Source organism: Balaenoptera physalus (genome assembly GCF_965194825.1).
Source record: "Balaenoptera physalus genome assembly, chromosome: 3".
Lineage (NCBI taxonomy): Eukaryota > Metazoa > Chordata > Mammalia > Artiodactyla > Balaenopteridae > Balaenoptera > Balaenoptera physalus.
In genome coordinates, this window is record NC_138890.1 from 56,782,965 (window position 1) to 56,804,738 (window position 21,774).

The 21,774-nt window shown below is 41.3% G+C and overlaps 1 protein-coding gene across 1 annotated transcript in view; it reads right to left on the reverse strand.

Annotated features, from left to right (window-relative positions):
- KCTD16 (potassium channel tetramerization domain containing 16) overlaps nt 1–2,533 on the reverse strand; it is a 287,404-nt gene extending 284,871 nt beyond the window's left edge. The window contains exons 1-2 of the mRNA XM_082454238.1: nt 1,712–2,533; nt 180–1,327 (exon numbers count right to left, since the gene is read on the reverse strand). Of these exons, the coding sequence (XP_082310364.1) occupies nt 180–1,011 (832 nt within the window). The 5' untranslated portion in view covers nt 1,012–1,327; nt 1,712–2,533. The remainder of the gene's footprint in view (nt 1–179; nt 1,328–1,711) is intronic.
- Between the last annotated feature and the right edge of the window lie 19,241 nt (nt 2,534–21,774).

A 21,774-nucleotide genomic window follows, 5' to 3' on the forward strand; every position in this document is an offset into this window, starting at 1 on the left:
ACGTCTTAGGTAAGACATGAAAGCTGACTATAACCTCTAATCTTCTAGCTGTACCTCAAGGGTTAAAAAAAAAAAAAACCAAAATAGTACTCCTTAGACATAGACTGAACATGCAGACATATACTTCTGTTAAGAGGACCCACACACATGAAAAAACAAAAAGAACCCGTGGTACTTACGATAGAAGACGTACTCAGTGTAACTTGACCAGATCTTGTCATCTGTATATTGGTTGACGAAAGATGCTGTCACTGAGGAGTTACAGGCCACCATGTGGAATCCACATTCTGACAACATATCAAAAGCCCTTTCCAGATGCCTGAATTTGAGATAAAATCTGGAGGTGTATCTTTCTGGGGCTCTGTCAGGGTCTCTGCTCTCATTCAAAGTTTCTCCAAAGACCTCCTTTGCCAAGGAAATCCTTCCACAAACCAAAATCCTGGGAACTCTCCGAAACTTGGCATCTGCCTGCCCCTCTCTGCCCATGGTGCAGGACCCCCTGTAACCCACAGTAATAAAACCCCACTTGCGGTCAGCAGGGAGTAGCGAGGAAGGGGGGCAGATTCTCGTGTCACTTCCTTGGGAGGCATCTTCGAAGTCACTATGGAAGAATTCATCTGGGCTTTGCTTGATTTCATCAGGGGACAGGAGTTTGACCAAGTCTGGGAGCTGGAAGTACTCAGCTTCCCTTTTCAGTCTTCCCCTTTCTGGAAAGTGATCAGGCAGGACCACCTGCCTGTCCCTGAGATAGTCCAGAATATAACGGAACAAGAATCCATCTCTGTCAATGAAAAACCTTCCCTTGGAGTCCTTGGCTAGATCGTTAGCTGTGTCTCTCTTTGGGGAAAACATTTTCCACAGGAGGGAATGAGGGATGCTTATTAATGTGGAATGGCGAGTGAAATAAACTTGACCCCCAACATTCAGCTCCACGACCTCAGGGAAGGAGTTGGGAACTGCAGCCCCTTGTTCTCGAGGATAATAACGACTACAGTTTCCACTCAGAGCCATTGTCCCTTTCTTCTTCTTCTTCTTCTATTTTGATGTGAAGGGTGCAGTTCAATGGAGTCAGACCCTGATTCTTTGCACCAACTTGTAAGGGAGGGAGAGGATGCTACCTTGTTAAAAAACGGCCTTCTCTTACCCAGTTTTTTCCCCAAGAAAGCAAAATTTCAAAGAGTCCACAGGTGAAGTGATGCTGCAAAAGTAGTTTAAACCCTGGCAGGTGGTAAGCTATTACTTCATGGAATATAATCAACTCATCAGCATCCAATCTTCCCCCAAGCTCAGTAGGCAAGGCAGGCCAGGTCCCCAGTTACTGAGAGGTCTGTGTGAAGGAAAAGAGAGAAAATTATTTCCTCAAACCCAGCGTGAGTCAGAAAAAAAGAGACCACTGGAGAGAGAAGAGGGAAGGAGAGAAGCAGGAAGGAAGGGAGGGAGAGAGAGAGGGAGGGAGGGAGAGATTATTTTACATAAGCAGCCCTGGAACTACTGATTTCAGCCATTCTTCAACTAAATCGTAGCTTCTCTCAAGCTATTTTGTGTCTACATATTTATCCATATTCCTCTGTCTCCAGCATTTAGTATTTAAAACATTTCTATTTGATTTCTGCATTAAAAAGGAATAAGCAGTTTTCAACTTCTAAAAGGGGATTTTTTTTTTTTTTTTTTTTCTGTCTGGACAGGAAAAGTAATAATCCTCGGAACTTACCTTAGTGAGTGCTGGAAACAGTTCTTGCGCAGAAATACCCATTTGCAAAGCAGTCGGAATCCACAGCCACACACAGAGTCTGGAGCTTGTCAAATCCCAAAGAGGTAAAGGACAGAGGTATCAATGAAAAGTGCCAGAGAGATGTGCTCTTAGAAAATAATCATATATATGTGCGTGTGTATATATATATATATAAAGATTTATATAAATGTATATTTGTGTATATGTATGTATATATTCACTTCCAATCTCAAGTTAAAACAAGTCACAAAAAAGTTAAACCGTGACGAGGGGTGGCTGGATTGAAGAAGCAAAGCAGAGAAAAATATTCATCCAAAGCTTCTCCAGGAAAAAAAAAAAAAATCAAACCTTTGGAAAGAATCCTTAAAACAGAAGAGAGTTGCAAGAGGTACTGGGACTTAGAAGCTTTTCAGAAAGCCCAGAAGCAGAAAGAAAGACAGACGTGCCCTGCTGGGGTCCCAGGTAGCCACCCCACCTGCCGGCAAGGGCAAGCGGGCTCCCATGTTCCCAGTCAAGTGGGAGCCGGCGGGCGCCGCAGCGCCGAAATGACGGCGGGGGGCTCGGGCTCAGGCTTCTCCGGCGGCGGAGCTGGGTGGTTCCACAGTTCCCAGTGCAGTTCGGATGCTGTTGTTTCAGCAGTGCAGGCAAGAAACCATCCAGGGAAATGACTATTACATCATCTTAAAGGAATATGGCTTGGAGAAAGCGGAGGCAGCTCCGAGTCACGTCCGCCTCGCTGACAGGTCGCCAGGACTGCACGGGGACGCCGCGCTCCGGCCGTGGGCACGCGACTCCTGGGCGCTCCGGTCTCGGGGCGGGGACGCAGCGCTGCGCAGCCACTCCCCCCCTCCCCGTCCTGTCCGGAAGTCTGGAGTTTCCAAGGGCCTTTGCTTTGCCCTTTCCTCCTGTCTTCAGACCTCCACCGCCACCACCATCCCCCAGAAACAACCCCCCAACCCAGTGGTGAGACGAACACAGAGATTTTTCATTTAAAAAAATCAACAAACATGCCCTTCGCACGTGCACTGAATTTCTGCGGAAGGGCAAATTGCCCCTCTAAAGCTTGTTTTTATAAAAACAAAAAAAAAAGAAAGAAAAAAGAAAGAAAAGAAAGAAAGAAAGAAAACACACCCAATGACCCCAATGTTCAAGCTACAAAGTAGTTTTTTTTCCAACCAAAGAGGATGAAACCATATTCCCTCAGATGCCCTCACCTGTTTTTTCCCTTCTTCTCCATCCCTCTGCCACCCCACCACAGGCAATAAATAAATAAATAATAAATACATACATGCATAGGTACAGTCTCTCTGGAATTAATGATGCTCCTTCAAAAGAATCCACGAAGCACTGGTACCCTCAGAAAAGCCAGGGTTTATATCAGTAAGTCATTAGCTTAGCTTCCATGTAAATTGTTACCTGCAACCTTTTTTCTGGGGCTGTTTCCTTACAGAGAGTCTCTTTGGATGTGCCCCCGCCCCCTCCCATCTCGTCCCAAGAGGACTCTGGTGGAAGACACGCCTGCAAAGAGACATTTTACTCCTGTCCCAGAGGGTTCCCTTAAGTGCATCATTAGAGTTTCAGGAAGGCATTTCCAGGGCAACCTAATCCACTAACAAAGTGCTTCCAGTTGATCCTGCCAGTCAGTAATGGCCCAGCCAACAGCTTACAGTAAGTCAGCCATTTCCCCTTTCAAACACCAACGTCTTAGGACTCACATTCCTAATGAGAATATAGTACTTCATCTATGAATAATATATGTGAGGCACACTCCATTCCAAACAACTGCTATTTTTAAAAAACGAAAGCCAAAAATGGAGAGAAAAGTATGAATTAGATAGATTTTATGGGATACACGTGTTTATTGCCAACTCTTGCCCCAAGAATTAGCTTGAAGATAGACTCATCGGTAGCATAAAATAATTTCTAATTTAACGCTCTTTTCTTTAACTAAGAACCGGATTACTGAACGCATTCAGAGTATTAGCTAACACTCCAACACCTGATTATACTTGACTTTGTTTCTTTAACGAATGTATTAACCTGTTCTGCCCTCAATCATTGGGACTTTAACGCTGGCCCAATCAAGGATGTGTCTGTTATTTGATGCACTCATATCGCCATCTAGTGTTTTCAAACTATCAGTGCACATCTGTATCTGGCAACTTACCTGAGCCAAAAGTTAGATTTTTTTTTCCTTTATTTTAAAGTTTTTATAGTGGTTTGAGTATTTCCAGAAATGTTCTGTTCACCAAGATGACAAAGTAAACATTTAGTTGCCATCTGGTTAGGGGAAAAAATAAGTCTGAATCTATACCTATTAAGTACTGGTTTTGTTTGTAGTTAAGAGCAAATTATTTTGTCTAACAGAGTAGGCCAGTACGCCATGACAATAGCTTTGGAGATTAGATATTAAAATATTTGGGGGACAGTCTGACAGGAAGTGAAGAATGGGAGGAAGAAAAATCATAGTCTTTTAAAGATAAAAGGAACTTGTGAAATGGAATCACCATCTTGTCTTAAAGATATGGAAACTGAGTACCAGAGAGGGAAAGCACTTCCACAGGGTCACACAGCTGTGGAGTAGCAGGGTAGGGGTTAGACCGCTGCCTATTCAGAATGATCAATGTCCTGTTTTTAACCTTATGGATTCTAGAATAGGGATGGAGAGGTGGCAAGTAAAGAAAACAAGAAGAATTTCAAGATTATTACACATTTGAAAAAAAAAGAGCAAGTCATTTAAAAGAGCTTTTAGCATTAAGTTGAGTTGAAAGGCTAAAATATTTTTACCATTTAAAAGAAGAGTAATCTGAATTTCAAAAATGAGGAGCTCTGTTTATTTGTCTGGGTTCCATAGAGTAGGCTGTTTTTGAGACAAGTAGTTTTTAATGTTTGTGGAGAATGGACTGCTTGGAGAATCTTAGGAAATCTAGGAAATGAATACACAAGCATAAAAGTTCACATTCAGTGTCGGGGCAGAGCTTCTCATAAAGGCCTGAGTAAAGAGAGGAACCAGGGAGATCACGTGGCCAGGGACTCACATTTCCAGCAATCCTCAAATTTTGACTATGAACCTTCCGTCTGAAATGAGATTACACACACACAGAGACACAGTCTGCGGATTGAAAAAAATAAAACATAAAACATTCACCACACGACCTTAACCTTGTGACCACACCACCTGAAATGCACTCTGAATTCGTACTTCTTAATATTTTTTAATGAACACTGTAACTATCCCAGGCTTTACACACTTATTGCTGTATATTGTTTTGTGCTAAAAAAAAAGTTCATTTATTATAATAAACTGTTAAAAATAAACAACTGTTTTGCCAGCCCTCTTTAGGCATATTTACTTTTTTAATCTACCTGGAGCCTCAAGAAATTGAGAGATTCTGGACCTCTCATCTTTTGAGAGGTCAGGGGTTTGGTTTAGGATTGGCCCTAAACCTATTCATGTCGGGTTCTGTAGAGCACAGGTTGACATCTGATCCGTACTCTTTCTTATTCCTTTAGTCTCTGGGATACAAGGGCTTGAGAAGTGGGCTTTGAGGAAACAAAGCAATACACCATATAGAGAGATTTAAATAGTGCTGGAGTAATCGAGTATGTCCCAGGGTGTCTCAGGAAGGCTGTCAGTAATCCCGGATGTTTGGTGCCTGAACAAGAGGCAAGAAGCCAAGTCTAGGCAGTTAGTGTGTTCCTGTCCTTCGTGTCAGCAGATAACGCTGCTAGCGTGATTATTCTCTTCTGACAGCTTTCCGCTGAAACACTGTGGGATGCCACACTCCACCCGAAGGCTGAACATCCAGCAACAGATTTCTCTTAAGGGAAGAGCGAGGAAGAATGTTCCATCCTGTTCCTTGTAATATTCAAGCCCACAGCACATGAAGACACACCATGGGTAATTTGTGGAATTGATAAAACGTGTCAGCTTCTGTTTCCTGTTCCCCACTTTCACACACCCCCAGAGCTGAATGTTGAAGAGTATATTCTCAAAAGGACAATTTTAATTTTGGAATAATGGGATCACTTCCCACATCCTCACCCCCTAACACATCCTTAAGTATCCTCTCCCCTCAAGCACTGATAGCTTTTATGCTGACTGTCTTTGTTATAAGGGAGGGAATTGATCTCATAGACTTACTCATACTAAGATGCAGTACACTCATTGTGTTACATGCCCCAAGGACTCCTGAATTAGCACCGTCATCTTAATAGCTACTGCTGATGGAGGGCCAGCCGTAGTCATTACCTCTCTCCCAGCTCTCCCTGACTGGTGGTGTAACAGCACACAGGAGACTCAATGTCTCTGAGCCAGGGTAAAACGGAGAAAATGAGAAGACCTGCCTCCCAGGTGTGCTGGGCTGATAAAATACTATGATCTGCATGTTGGACCCCTAGCACGTTCCCTAGCTCTAGCTGAGTGCTTAATAAATAACAGCAGTATCCGTGATAGCCGTAGAAGTAGCCATATTTGTTGTTAGACTCAAGCTGAGGCACAAAGAAGTTGCAGAGGGCTTCCCTGGTGGCGCAGTGGTTGAGAGTCTGCCTGCCAATGCAGGGAACACGGGTTCGAGCCCTGGTCTGGGAAGATCCCACATGCCGCAGAGCAACAAGGCCCGTGAGCCACAACTACTGAGCCTGCGCGTCTGGAGCCTGTGCTCCACAACAAGAGAGGCCGCGATAGTGAGAGGCCCGCGCACCGCGATGAAGAGTGGCCCCCGCTCGCCGCAACTAGAGAAAGCCCTCGCACAGAAACGAAGACCCAACACAGCCATAAATAAATAAATAAATAAAATAAAAATAAAAATAAATAATAAGTTACAGAAGATGCCCAAAGATTGAAATTCACTTCTACTTCCAAAATCATTCATCTTCCCACTGTGCAGTTTTAGGTAAAGATCATTGCTTGTTATAAATGTATTTCTTAATAACGGGGGGATTTCAGGCTTTGGTGAGGGGGATGGGTGGCAAAACGGAGAACTGAGAATAATCAATACCGCGATGGTTAAAAATAGAAATTCCACTATCTTCTGCCAGACAAGGTTGCATTCCTGGTACCCTTTCATCCACTCCACACAGATTTACTAAGTCCCTATGTTGTATGCAGCACAGTGCTAGGTACTTAAGATACAAAGCTGAATTCAGTAGACTCTCTGAACTCAAACACTCGCAAACACACACTCATACTCAAAATCATAACAATGGAAGACAAAGATTAAAAGGTTCTAGATCCTTGAGTACTGCCTCTTATTTGCAGAAAAAGATGCCTGCTGCTGTATTCAGCTTTGGGTCCTACATAGTTCACATATGACTTGGACAAGCCACTTAACCTCAGGCGGCCTCTGCTTCCATATCTATAAAATGAAGCTGTCTCCCCTTATAGAGATACTGTGACTGATGGCAAAAGAAAGATAAAATAGGGCTGCCAAATCTTCAGAGACATACTGGGAAGTAACAGAGGAAGAAGGCAGCAAACAGCAATCTCTCTTGTTAAAATAAAGCCTCACAAGAAAGAATTGGGATTAGTCTTGTATAATTTTAAAGTTGGAACGGGAGACCCTTCAAGATCATCCACTGCACTCTCAGCTCCACCTACAAGTTTGAGGTAATAGCAAACGTTCAGTCAAATCACTTCTCTCATGGTGTCTCCCTGAAAATACTCTTGAACTTGACTCCCAAAACATGAATAATAGCTAAAGCTGTTTGTACCACCATGGAGACTCTGAAAGGAAAGTCTGCCGAATAAAGTTCTTCCAAGTGAACTCATTTTGAGATCTGAGTTTTTTAAAAAATTTTATGCTGATCTGAACAGCAAGTATGGACTGTTCGTCACATGTGAAGGTGACATCTTTTCTTTTTCTTCAAAACAAGGAAGCTTTTCTGGAACAAATGGTCCAAGTTAGGAGTGCATCGTTTGATCATGAAGTTGAGTGAAGCCAAGTCCACATATGTGTTTTGAAACTGTGATCTCATCAGCATGAAACCTAACCAACAGAAATATACTCGTCCTTAAAATGGATTGGAGAATTGTTGGGGGTGGGGGGGAAGAATATAGCTGCCCAGCTATCAAACAATTGGTTCCAGCAAATACATAGGCAGTATTTTAGGCATAACCATAAAAAACAAAAGAGGTCTACCTTGGCCGCCCCGTACAGTCCTACTCCGAGCAACCTGCTTAATCATGCTGTATCATTCACAGTGTGATGCTCATTGTATATGTTGTGTTATGCATATTGGCACCATCCTTACTATGTTTGCTACACATTATGCAACATATCTCTTGGTAAAGGAGTAGTGTAATTTGTAAGCCGGTAATTGTCAACCTTTTATCTTCTACCAGGAAACCCATTTTTCAAACATCTCTGTCACCCTTCCAAAATATGCAACAGACAGTAGCAATATCAAATCCGCAAACGCTTAGGTGTTAAGTTCAAAAACACTTATTTATTTAAAAAGCAATCAGTCAGAAATTGCAATAACAGGTCAGTGGTCTCTAGAGTGCCTTTTAATGTTTTTCTAAATAGTTTTATATACGCATACATGGAATTTATCGAACTCCCTGAAACAACTTGTGGGAAATGGAGTTTGAAAAGCCTAGTTATAATGAAAAGGAACAGGTTTTAGAATCAGGCAGAGCAAGGTTTGAAAGAGGTACCTACCAGCTGTATGATCATGAGCTAATCACTTTACCTCTCTGAGGATATTCGCCTCATGTATATATTAAAGATAGAAAAATCCACTTAGTGGGACTGATGTAAGGATTAGAGATAATATTCTGCAAGTGCTTGGCACATAGCAAATGTTCAATAGGTAAAGGGCAATGTGATTATATTTAGGCTTGGCTCCATCACCTCCTCTCCATCTTCCTCCACTTTCTGCCTGCACACGATGGGTCTGTGTGAATGAGTGGGTGGGAGGGTACAACACTACTTATTCATACTGGTGATGAGACTGATCCCTTTTCTAAAAGTCTGCTTCTCCCTGCAAGGAGTGGGATAGGATAAAGGAAAGGGATACTGGGAACTCTAAGCACAATTGTCCTAGGAGATGGTTAATTTGTTCATTTAAAAACATAGTCACCTGCCTTAGAAAGTAGCTATACTTTTCAAAGAATGATGAATAGAGGAAAGCTCATTCAGGATATCTCACATCATTTTACGGTGATCCAGCAGTCACTTTGGTGTAGCCATTGTTTGTAGAAGGCATTTTTCACAACTAGATCCAAACATGTCATACTTGTAGGTTGAAATGCATCTTACCAATAGCATCTGCAGACAGGAAAAGCAGGAAGAGAGAAGGGCAAAGACCAAATAACAAATGGAAAAATTCATCTCCAGGAACAAAATTAAATTGTTTTATTAGAGGACTTGAGAATTCAAAGCTGGGAATTTCAGGCATGCTCTGAAATACCACTTTGATAGCCAGCACACTTTTTCCCTTGCCTTTTGAGTTATCTACAAGAAATCCAGGGATACTTTTTCATTCATCTTCATAGCCCCCAGCAGCCAGCACAGGATCTGGCATCTGGAAGGTGCTCAATAAATGTTTGTTGAATTTAATTGCAGGAGCAAGAGTGTTTTCTCAGAATGGCAAAAAAGTGGTATACTAAGAAGCTGACAGGGTCGTGTCAGAACGAGCTGTTAGTCGGTAGTTGATTTCAGTTTAGCTCTCAAAACATTGAGTTCTCCATGCTGTCGACTTAAAAAAAAAAAATACACAGCCAAAAAGTTGAGAATTACGTTTTGTTTGGTGGACAAAACTCAGCACTTCAGCCTGGGACGCAGCCTCTTAGATAGTTCTGAGGGACTGCTCTGAACAGGTAAGCGGGGAGTCAGGATACATAGGAGTTTTTACAACAAAGACCAGGTAGTGGAACTTCAAATGATTACTGTTAATTAAAGAAGACCAGACATCTCAAGTTAATGAATTTAGCACTTTTCTTTTATGCATGGGAAGATGCAAAAATCTGGCTCCTTGAAATCACTCCTTTGATACGCACCTCAGCTATCTGGGGCCAGAATCCTGCTTTTCTCCATCCTGAATCCCTCCAGGTGCACAGCTGGGGGCGGCTGCAGTGGCTGAGGGCTTGGGGGGGGGGCAGCCTGTTTGTCCCCAGGCTGAGTTCTCTCAGGGCTCACCACATGGGGCGGCTGTAGTGGCTTGATGGCTGCAACATCCTTTGTCTACTGATACGGCAGGCAACATTTTTCATTCACGCTGCTACTAGGGACTTTTGCATTTGGTCAGGACCCAGAGAAATCAACTAACTGCAAAAACGGCCGTTCTTAACTCACCACTGCAAAGAGGTCATCCAAGTACCCAGTGCCCAGTCCAAATGGAGTGAAAAAAGGAAAACCATTTACACCCTTGGAAGAGGAAGATACCACAAAGTTTTTAGTTTCAAAATTGCACTGACACCGGTTTCTTAAAATATTCATGTCTGTGTTTGTGGCCAAACAAACTAACGAAACTAACAAATAAAACATGCTGACTGCCAGACCTATTCACCTACGTTATCTCTTTTAATTCCTACAACAATCCTGAACGTTTGGTATTGTGGGGAGAATAAAAGAGCCTCCAAGAGGTTAAATAATTAGCAAGAGGTCACACCAAGCTTGTCTGATGCCAAAGCCCCCTTTTAACGACACCAAATTGCTTAGGCATAATTCCTTGTATTAAATATCCTCAGTCTGTGTCTAATATTTGGATTTGCTCACACAGAGCAGCAACACATTCCTAGCTTAGATCACCACTGTATCCCCAATCCTAGTTCTGTGCCTGGCCCAGAGAAAGCACTCTGTAAGGATTTGTCAAAGTTTTGTTAGAATGAACAAGTGAATGAATAAATCAACGTGTGAGGGACTTCCCTGGTGGCGCAGGGGTTGAGAATCTGCCTGCTAATACAGGGGACACGGGTTCGAGCCTTGGTCTGGGAAGATCCCACATGCCGCAGAGCAACTAGGCCCGTGAGCCGCAACTACTGAGCCTGCGCGTCTGGAGCCTGTGCTCCACAACAAGAGAGGCCACGATAGTGAGAGGCCCACGCACCGCGATGAAGAGTGGCCCCCGCTTGCCACAACTAGAGAAAGCCCTCACACAGAAACGAAGAACCAACACAGCCAAAAATAAATAAATTAATTAATTAATTAAAAAAAAAAAAAGAATACGCCTGCCAATGCAGGGGACACGGGTTTGAGCCCTGGTCCGGGAACATCCCACATGCTGCGGAGCAACTAAGCCCATGCGCCACAACTACTGAGCTTGCACTCTAGAGTGCATGAGCCACAACTACTGAGCCCGCATACCACAACTACTGAAGCCTTCATGCCTAGAGTCCGTGCTCCGCAACAAGAGAAACCAGAGCAATAAAAAGCCTGCGCACTTCAACAAAGAGTAGCCCCCGCTCACCACAACTAGAGAAAAGCCCACGAGCAGCTGAGAAGACCCAACGCGGCCAAAATAAATAAATACATAAATAAATAAGCAAATAAATGAACAAACTACCAGCTGGGACAAATGGTGTCCAGAAATTTTAGCTGGAAACAGCAAGGTTCTGATCTCATGTGGTGTGTCTCATTTTCTTTACTCCTGAAATTTTGGTTCCAAACGGAAGACTGATTCCAAAGATGAAAAAGTGTTCCAAAGAGGAAAAATTAAAAGTTTTTCATAACAGCATCAAAGAATTGGCCCTTCATGAATCCACAAGGCTGAGTACTATAGATTTATATGTTTATGTTCCAGAATTTAGAAGCTTTTAGAAATAAGAAACTCCTTTGGAGATAAAGCTAAAAACCCCAGGGTTTTTTTTTAAGTGCTTAGATGGTGAAAAAAAAATGTGATTTACTTAAAAAAAAAATCTTGACAAGGTACCAGGCAATTCTAATCCAGTCATTTTATGCATCAGTCACTCTGCATCCTTTCCAAAAATGTGTGTGGAGTGGAGTGTGGAGTTGGAAGTCCTGATAATGATTGACCTATACAGACACACACACTGGGCACAAGATTTAAGAAGCCAAAGCACACAGTTCAAATGTGACTTGGGAAACATCACTCTTTTGCTGTATGATGCAGATGTGCACAGCTGCTGCCAAGGAAATCCCATGTTACCTTTACGGACAATGATCTGAGCCTCAAGTACATCTGCCAGTTATCCTAGGGTCTATCCAAATGACAGGCTGGTTTGCAATGTATGGTTCCAATGGCTGCCAGAGGATATCAGGCAATTGTTTGAAATACAGCCAGTACTGTATATCTTCCTGATAAATCTGGTTCCCATTCATTAGGAAAAAGAATGCCCGTGAAAAATGGAGTGACACGAGAAAAGATTTATGTATCTGATAGAAACTGGATTCAATCTGATGTCTCTTGACCAACCCTTTGAATTTTTCATATATGTAAATGAGATCTTGAGAGTAGTTCATAGAGCTATGTTGTTGAAGTACCATCATATTGAACACAGAGGCTAAGGTTACCCCTAGGTAGGATATTAAATAAAATCTTAAATTAAGATGGAAAATTAGAGAAAGGGCTAGGGATGGAAAAGGGATGGATTTCTAATTTGCACCAAAGACTGTAAGCAAATGCATTTCTCTTATTGCCATTTTGCCCAAGGACACTTGTGCCTGTAAGTCTAAAGAAAGAAAGAGAAAGTAACTGTCCAATGAAAGTGACCGATGGGATGGAATCCACTTTGAGAACATCAGTGCTTCACAATAATAACCTCCCTTTCCCAAAAAAGTTCACCTGCAGAGGCACTGGTTAATTAGAGACCAGATAGAGTCCTTCCCCAGAAACCCCATTAGTTAATGACAACTAAGTTTGTTGAAGTCCAACAAAAAAAAAGCTTTTGAAATCCCACTTCTGCTCCATGTCTCTTATCATCATTCATTTACTGAAATATTTACACGTCTATTTGTACAAAGAACTACGTTAGGCACTGTAGAGGATGCAATTATTAATCAGACAAGAGAGCTGTCCTCAATAAGCTGATAATCCAGTAGGGCAAAACAACTTCTTCTGTGTTCAAATTGGAGATAGATAACTGATGCACAGAGGAGAATGACGATTGCTCTTAAAAGAAATGGAGAAAGTTCTATGAGACAGGCACAGAGCTAACCAAAAGGAAGTCATTTTTTGAAACTCTAAGGAACATCATGTCTAGCACAAAGTGCCCATTAATAAATTATTGATGGGCTAAAGAAAGAGCCACCTTGCATCCCTACACATTTACTGGACACGAAGTCAGACGCACTCATTTAGAATTCATTTAGAACTGCCCCAAACTGTGCTGATTCATTAGAGTCCTGATGCTCTCAGAAATATTTTTGTAAGCCCATTGCAGCACTAGTCCATACAGCTAATTTGTATTTGGTTCTCAGCCAACAAGGACTAAGAGCCATTTGTGTGGTTCTCCACAGTCATTTATTTATTCCACCAGATCCCTCTTTCTGCCATTACTTGTGTGGCAGTGAACACGTGGGTTCGAGATGGCTGACCAAAGGAATACAAGTGATGGTGCTGAGGAGTCCACCAAAGACCAAGGAAGATACTGGATGGTAGAAAGCAGGCTTCACTGCAACAGCTCCAAATGCCTTCAAGGAGATAGTCTAAGAAACCCAGATCAACAGACAATTGTTGCCTGGTAGAAATCCTTTGACATTTTGAAGGGCAGTATAAGACCTCAATGCAGCCTAGAAAGATTGCCCAATAACAGTATGAAGGATAAATAGAAGAAATCTATGGCCAGGGGCATATCACAAATTCAGGAGACTTCAGGAGAAAGAAGAGCAATTGCCAAAGTACGATATCAGTAGCACATCCCCAAGGACGTTGCAATAATCCCATAGAGCACCCATTTAGTTAACATAATTACATCCAGGAACAGATTCCCACAATAAATGGAGTATGACTATAGCTTCAGGCTGTGGGGTGGAAGTGCAGGACAATCCAAAACACTATTTCTATTTCAGATACCCCAGGAGCCCTGTAATTAAGGGTATCCTGAGGGTTTGGGGAGGTTGACTTTCTGTAAGCAATAGCAGTTCTTTAAGGCAATTGTGTAATACAGAGGAGATCTAATAAAAGAACATGAGTAACTTTTTTTTTTTTTTTTTTGGCTGTGTTGAGTCTTCGTTTCTGTGCGAGGGCTTTCTCCAGTTGCGGCGAGCGGGGGCCACTCTTCATCGCGGTGCGTGGGCCTCTCACTATCGCGGCCTCTCTTGTTGTGGAGCACAGGCTCCAGACGCACAGGCTCAGTAGTTGTGGCTCACGGGCCCAGTTGCTCCACGGCATGTGGGATCTTCCCAGACCAGGGCTCGAACCCGTGTCCCCTGCATTGGCAGGCAGATTCTCAACCACTGCGCCACCAGGGAAGCCCAAGAACATGAGTAACTTTTGTTCAGCACAAAAGGACAACCTTATGAGTAATTTTGGTCACCTTGCATTACTGCAAATAAAAGTTGCCTGGTTTATTAACCTAACATTCACAATTTGGGGATGGGAAGGGAAAGAAACCTACAAAGAAATACTAAAACAAAACTTAAGTACTAAAAATGATTATTTCCTACAGAGGGAAGCATTCATGCATTATGGTTAAAAGTGGGGGCTTTGGGATCAGGCAGTTATGGAACCAGCTCCCAGCTCCATCATTTACCAGCTGAGAAAGTTACATTAATTTTCTAGTCATGATTTTCACATCTGTAAAATGGGAAATAATTGGAATTCCTTATAGAGGTTTTTTTTTTTTTTAAAGAGATTGGAGTTTATTTTTATTTATTTATTTATTTATTTTTGGCTGTGTTGGGTCTTCGTTTCTGTGCGAGGGCTTTCTCTAGTTGCGGCAAGCAGGGGCCACTCTTCATCGCGGTGCGCGGGCCTCTCACTATCGTGGCCTCTCTTGTTGCGGAGCGCAGGCTCAGTAGTTGCGGCTCACGGGCCTAGTTTCTCCGCGACATGTGAGATCTTCCCAGACCAGGGCTCGAACCCATGTCCCCTGAATTGGCAGGCAGATTCTCAACCACTGCGCCACCAGGGAAGCCCCTGCACATTTTTTAAGTTCTCTTTTTTCCTCCCTATATCCTCCCCCTTGTTGACCTGATTCAGTCTCAGTGGACTATCACCACTATGCAAATGACTTCAAAATCTGAATGTTTGGTTCCCAGCTTCTATATACCTACTGGGCATCTTCACATAGACCTACCAGAAGCTCACATTCAAGTCCAAAGCCAAATATCTGTTTGCCACTCCCATTCGTTACATTCTACCACATTCTCTGAGTTAATGGCATCAATGGCCTTTCTCTACTTTCTAAGTGAAAACCTATTATCTGATTCCTCCCTTTCCATTAGCTCCTGATACCCAATAATCAAATCTATCCACTGTATCTCTACTATAAATCTTCCAGGTATCTTTTCTTTTCCATCCCCATTTGTTCTACCCTTGTTCTTTACCTTTTACCCAAATTCATTTGTTCAACAAATAATTACTGAGATTTACCATTGGCCAGGTGCAGCATTCAGCTGTAAGCGCTATGTGTTGGGGACCCAGAGATGAACAGGTAAACATGGCCCTTGCCCTCATGGAACCTTCATTCTACGCAAGCAGTTCACACCTTAAACAAGTAAATAAATAAGCAAAATCATTTCAAATAGTGATATGTTATGAATAAATTAGAATGTGGTGACATGAAAAAAATGTCTTGGGTGGGGGTGGGGTTGGGAAGACAAAGAGAAGAGGATGGGACTCTGCGTAGGTGATACGTGAGCGAGGGCAAGAAGCCAGCTGTGTGAAATTCTGGGAATAGCATATTCTAGGTGGAATGGCAAGAACAAAGCCTCAGATGTCTGAAGTCAGACTAAGCTTGGCATGTTCAAGGAACCAAGAAAGCCAGTGAATTTGAGCAGAAGTGAGAGTGTAGGTCTGAGAAGCACACAGAGGTCAAGCTGTGCTGGGGATCATGTACTACAGTAAGCATGTAGATTTCATTTTAAGTGGGATGGGAAGTAATTGATAGGTTTAAAGTTAGAAGTGATGTGTTCTAGTTTACTTGTTTTTTTTGTTGTTTTTTTTTTCACACACACACACTGTATTTTATTTTTACAAGAGATAAATAGACTGACACCAAGCATTGTACGTGGATGACCACAACAAAAGCAACAATGATTGCAATTACCAAACATGAAACACACTCATACTATGTCATAATATTGACATTCAGTCCAGTAATCCTCCACTGTAACAGCTCCTTTACTTTGCAGTGAAGATTGATTTGTATATTCTTTGCCTCTGAGTCCTTGTGGGATTTTTTTTTTTTTAATTCAGACAGAAAGTCACAAAAATTATACTCATCCTCATCAGTTCACTCAGTCCCATGTAATTAATTTTTTTTTCATCTTGATCTTTTGTTAGCATTTTTATGAGTTCATCAGTTTTTCATTAGAGTTCTGAAAATGCTTATTCATTCAGTTCAGCAGTACAGTCAGTTACCAGAAACCTGTACTTGTCAGAGTCTTTTCCATGAATTTCTTGAAGATGAAACCCTTTTATAGGAACATATTTGCAAAATCATCAGAGTACACCCAGAACTGTCTGTAAATGACAAAAGACTTAAAAATGACCACGGTTAAAGATTTGATGAAAGTTCATAATAATGCAGTTGACAAGAAAATTAGTTATTTCTGAGATATACATTTTAAAGTAATAACTAGGATTATTACTTATAACATTATACCAGAACATATAAGATTTTTAGAAATTTCATGTAATGTCTGAAACATTTATATTAACATATTTCCATACATATTTCCATACAAATACAAATATAAGATTTTTAGAAATTTCATGTAATGTCTGAAACATTTATATTAACATATTTCCATACATATTTCCATACAATACAAATATAAGATTTTTAGAAATTTCATGTAATGTCTGAAACATTTATATTAACATATTTCCATACAAATAACCCAATGAAAGTTTAGTATTAGTTGTTTTGTTTGTTTTTTTATACTGCAGGTTCTTATTAGGCATCAATTTTATACACATCAGTGTATACATGTCAATCCCAATTGCCCAATTCAGCACACCACCATCCCCATCGCACCGCAGTTTTCCCCCCTTGGTGTCCATATGTCCATTCTCTACATCTGTGTCTCAACTTCTGCCCTGCAAACTGGCTCATCTAGTTTACTTGTTTTTTAAAGTTGACGTTGGCTGCTCTGGAGATGATGAATTGTAGGGAAGCAAGATTGGCCGTAGGGCAGAATAAAGACAGTGTTGCAGAAATCCAGGCAATGGATATAGTGGCCCGAACTAGGGTGGAGGGAGGATGAAGGAGGAAAAACTGGTGAGGATTTTGGACACATCATCGAGGTGATGGAGGCAGTACTATTACACGCATCTGCTAATGTTCTCCCTCCTTCCAAGCTTTTTCATCTCAGTTCATTCAACACAAAGCTGACAGTGTCATCCTTCTAAAGATGCCATCCTTTGCCCAGATATCTCAATTGGCTCCCCACTGTTTATAAAATAAAGTCCAAAGTCGTTGGTATAGATTCAAAGTCCCATGCTATACGGCCTTAACTATTTTAGAGAGATATACAGGGGGGCTTGGAAGGAAAGGATAAAACAGTCCCAGAGCAGTTCAAAAGTCCTTCACAAACAGTGCTATTCACAGAGAGTGGTGCTAGCTTTTGACGTGTGAAGAACCAGCATTCACAACTCTTTAACTTCTCTTAATCTGAGAGGGTCTGTCCTAAATGGAAGAGCCACAATGCGTCAGCCAGTGGTTGTGATTTAGCTTCCAAGGGAAGAAATAGGGAAGTTTTAAGAACTAGAAGAAATGTAGTAGCCCCTTAGAACACAAATAAATAAATTAATTAATTGATTTTGTTATGAACCTCGACTTCACCCATTCCCCTGAAATATAATACCCAACTACAATGCGATTGAACGAAAACCTCACAACAAAATCTAACGGTCAAGTTATCATGCTTCATGTTAAACATATGATTTCCTTTCCTCTCTGCCTTAAGCAAGTATTCCTTGGAAATTAAAAATTCACGTCAGGATCTTCAAACCAGAGTTGAGAAGTCACGGTATTGACAATTCAGAGAAACAGAAGGGGGCAGTGTTACCAGACTCCTGCACCAATGTGAGGCCTTGAAGAAGAGAAAATGAAAGCTGCTCTGAGTAACCCTGCTCATACCCAGGATCCCAAAGAGTCTCAGTTTCAGTTGCTTGTTTCTTTCCACTTGCTAAGTCTCAAGGCCCCAAACCAAGTTAGCAATGAGGCCCACATCTTGATCTACCACTCCTCCATGTCCTGCCAAATCTTCTTGGCAGAAAATGACCACTTCTCTCTGAGGTCTCAAGAAATATGAGCCCAGATCTATCTTTACAGTAGTTATGAACGATTTTGCCTTTTACAGAATGGATGGTAAAAGAACTTCATCTGCATTGACCGTAGGAGAAAAATACTCTACACTTAACATGTTAGCATCAGACAGACCCAAAAGATTTTTTGCACTTCTAGGAAAATAGATATATGCAACTTGCAACTATATACCCAGAGACTTACTCAAAAACATTCACTGAATGCCTGGTGTATGTAGAAAACCAGAAAGGAAAGCGTTCCAAACTTTGAGACAATTTAGCAGACAAGTCTAGAGACAGCTCTATGCAGGGAAAGGCTGGCAAGTGCCCCCAAAAGAGAGGTAAAAATTCTTAAAGGAAACTGAGGAAGAATTCAGCTGGCTGTCATCAGAGTTTAAGGCGAGGGAACAGGAGAGGAATTAGAGGAAATATCCTGACTAGACAACGTTGTCATCGCACCTTAAAGGACAGTAGATCTAGAAAAACAGAAGCTAAAGGTACTAGGCAGAAGGAAAAAATCAGTTCAAAAAGTATATATGTGTGTGCGTGTGTGGGTAAGGAGGCATGTAGGCATTGGGAAAAGAACAGTGAATGATCCAATTTGGCTGGAGCAAAAGACTCCTGTGAAGAAGCAGAGTGGGAAAGTCTCTGAGGAGTTAGGATATAAATCTGTAAACAATGCATCGTCATTGAGACTTTTTAAGCAGGAATGACAGAAACAAGGTTCTCAACAGCAGCCACTTCTACAAGGTTCTAAAGAGCTCATCCACCCTCCTCCCCACTGTCACCTTTCTCACCTCCCTTAGCTGGGACCTACCACTCAATGATCCCCATCAGTAGCCCCACTGTAGGGTGTGGCTTTGACATTGAAGTTCTAATCATTCAGTTTTTACAATACTTTTAGAAAATATTTCCCTCCCTACACCAACCACGGAAGAAAGAGAAATTAAGGGAAAAGGTGTTCTATGATTATTTGGCAAAAGTGAGGAAATGCACATATTTATTGTACCCATTGAGAGGCAATCAGTGAGGCTCACCTACAGCAGAGAGTGAAAATGCTTTCTGTGTGTTGTGGAGTGTGCGTGTGTGTCTACTCCTTCATTCATTCAACAAATATGGTTGATGATCTTATTTGCAAAGCAGAAGTAGAGACACAGACGTAGAGAACAAACATATGGATACCAAGGGGGAAAGGGGGGTGGGAGGAACTGGGAGATTGGGATTGAAATATATACACTATTGATACTATGTATAAAATAGATAACTAATGAGAACCTACTGTATAGCACAGGGAACTCTACTCGATGCTCTGTGGTGACCTAAATGGGAAGGAAATCCAAAAAGGAGGGGATATATGTATATGTAGAGCTGATTCATTTTGCTGTACAGCAGAAACTAACACAACGTTGTAAAGCAACTATACTCCAATAAAAATTAGTTTAAAAAAAATATACGGTTGAGCATATTCTATGCACCAGGCACCACTCTAGACATTAGGGATATGGAAGTCAATCCCAAATAGCGAAAGCCCCTTCCTTCATGGAGCTAGCATTTTAGACAATAAACATATCAGATATCAGATGATGAGAAGTATGATGGATGGTGAAAAATAAAGTAGGGTGAGGAGGATACCAACTCCCGTGTTGCAGAGGAGGGGTGTTAGTAGCAAAGGGGGCAGAGGGGACAAGGAAAGACGTGAGAGAAAAGTGTGTTCTTTAACAGTGTAAGCTTAAAAGCCTTTTTCCTGGCAGGTGAACTATAGTAGGGAATTGATTATTGACTCAATAATCAATAGTAATAATAATGTATGTAATAATAGATACCATCTATTATTGTCTATAGTGCTGTCACTGTAATAAGCAATATTTCTTTTACTCTTCACAATAAACCAGTACAACTTATTAATGTGACACTCTTAGGTGCAAAGGACTTGAGGAAAGAAGAAGGAAGGAAGGAAAGAAAGGAAAAAAGAAAGGAAGAAAGAAAGAAGGAAAGAAAGAAAGAAAGGAAGGAAGGCGAGAAAGAAAGAAAGAAAGAGAGAAAGAAAGACAGAAAGAAAGAAAGAAAGAAAGAAAGAAAGAAAGAAAGAAAGAAAGAAAGAAAGAAAGAAAGGAAGGAAGAAGAAGAAAGAAAGAAAAAGAAAGAAAGAAAAAGAAAGAAAGGAAGGAAGAAGAAAGAAAGAAAGAAAGAAAGGAAGGAAGAAGAAGAAAGAAAGAAAAAGAAAGAAAGGAAGGAAGAAGAAAGAAAGAAAGAAAGAACGAGAGAAAGAAAGAAAGAAAGAAAGAAAGAAAGAAAGAAAGAAGGAAAGGAAGAAGAAGAAAGAAAGAAAGAAAGAAAGAAGAGAAAGAAAGAAAGAAGAAAGAAAGAAAGAAGAGAAAGGAAGAAAGAAGAAGAAAGAAAGGAAGGAAGGAAGAAGAAAGAAAGAAAGAAAGAAAGAAAGGAAGGAAGGAAGGAAGGAAGAAGAAAGAAAGAAAGAAAGAAAGAAAGAAAGAAAGAAAGAAAGAAAGAAAGAAAGAAAGAAAGAAAAAGAAAGAAAGAAAGAGAAACCAAGGCTCAGACAAGTTAAGTAGCTTGCCCAGATGGTCCTCCTCCTATGTACAGAGCATGGATTTGAATGCAGACAGTCTGACTCCAAAGCCTGCACTCTTAACCCAGACACTGGATTGGGGTACAGAAATAAATAAGTCAGGGACTCTGTCTTGGAATTGCTCATAGTCTAGTAAGAGAGACAAACTCATAAACAACTAATTCCAGTGCAATGATAGCAGTTATAATCAAGGTATTATAGAGTTAAGGAGATGCAGGGGAAAGAGTGACTAAGTGCCTGACTGTGGGTGGTGGGGGTCATCAAAATGCGTACATATTCATTTGTGCTTATGTAATTCATTGCGCTCTGTGGGCCTGGTTACCCGCAACAAACCTGCAGTTCCTTCCAAAGCCTCCTTCCGGTGGATTTCCCCCTCTCTCTTCACAGGTTGTGGTTTGTCAGCCTCATCCTGCGTGCAGTAAGTAGTTCTGACACAGGGCCATGTAAAGTCTTTAGACGCATTCTGGAGAAGGAAGAAAAATAAGATAGCGATCTATTTACCCTCAAAAAAGACTGAGGAACATGACAAGCAGGTGAATTAAAATGAGAAGACCAGTGCCACATTAGAATGGAAGAAAAAGGGGAGAGGATGTTGGCAACCCACAAGAAAACCCCCAAGACCACTGGGCATCGTGCAGGTGGCTGATAATGTCATCATTCAGACAGGAAAACTTTATTCCATGAAGTCCTCTTTACCTAGCACAATTTGCTTTCAAACATTGAGTTCTTAACCTAGGTCCATGCATAGACTTCACAAATTTCATGAATCCCATGAAGTTGTGTATAAAACTCTCTATATCTGTTGTGCATTTTCTAGAGATGCCAGAGAGCTCATGCAAATTTCAAAATAGTATGTGTTCCGCAAGCAGGTTAAGAACCATGCATTAAATACTTTCAGAACTGTTAACTCCAATAGATTCAAGTATAACTAGTGTCTGGCATCATTGAAAATCTCCTAAAAGAGAATGAATGCTTTTATGCCATTGGTATTCGTTATATTTATAGAAATGCTTGCAAATGTGTGCTGCCATCAGATCACCACATATGAGTATAGGGCTTTAACAAGACCTCAGAGCTT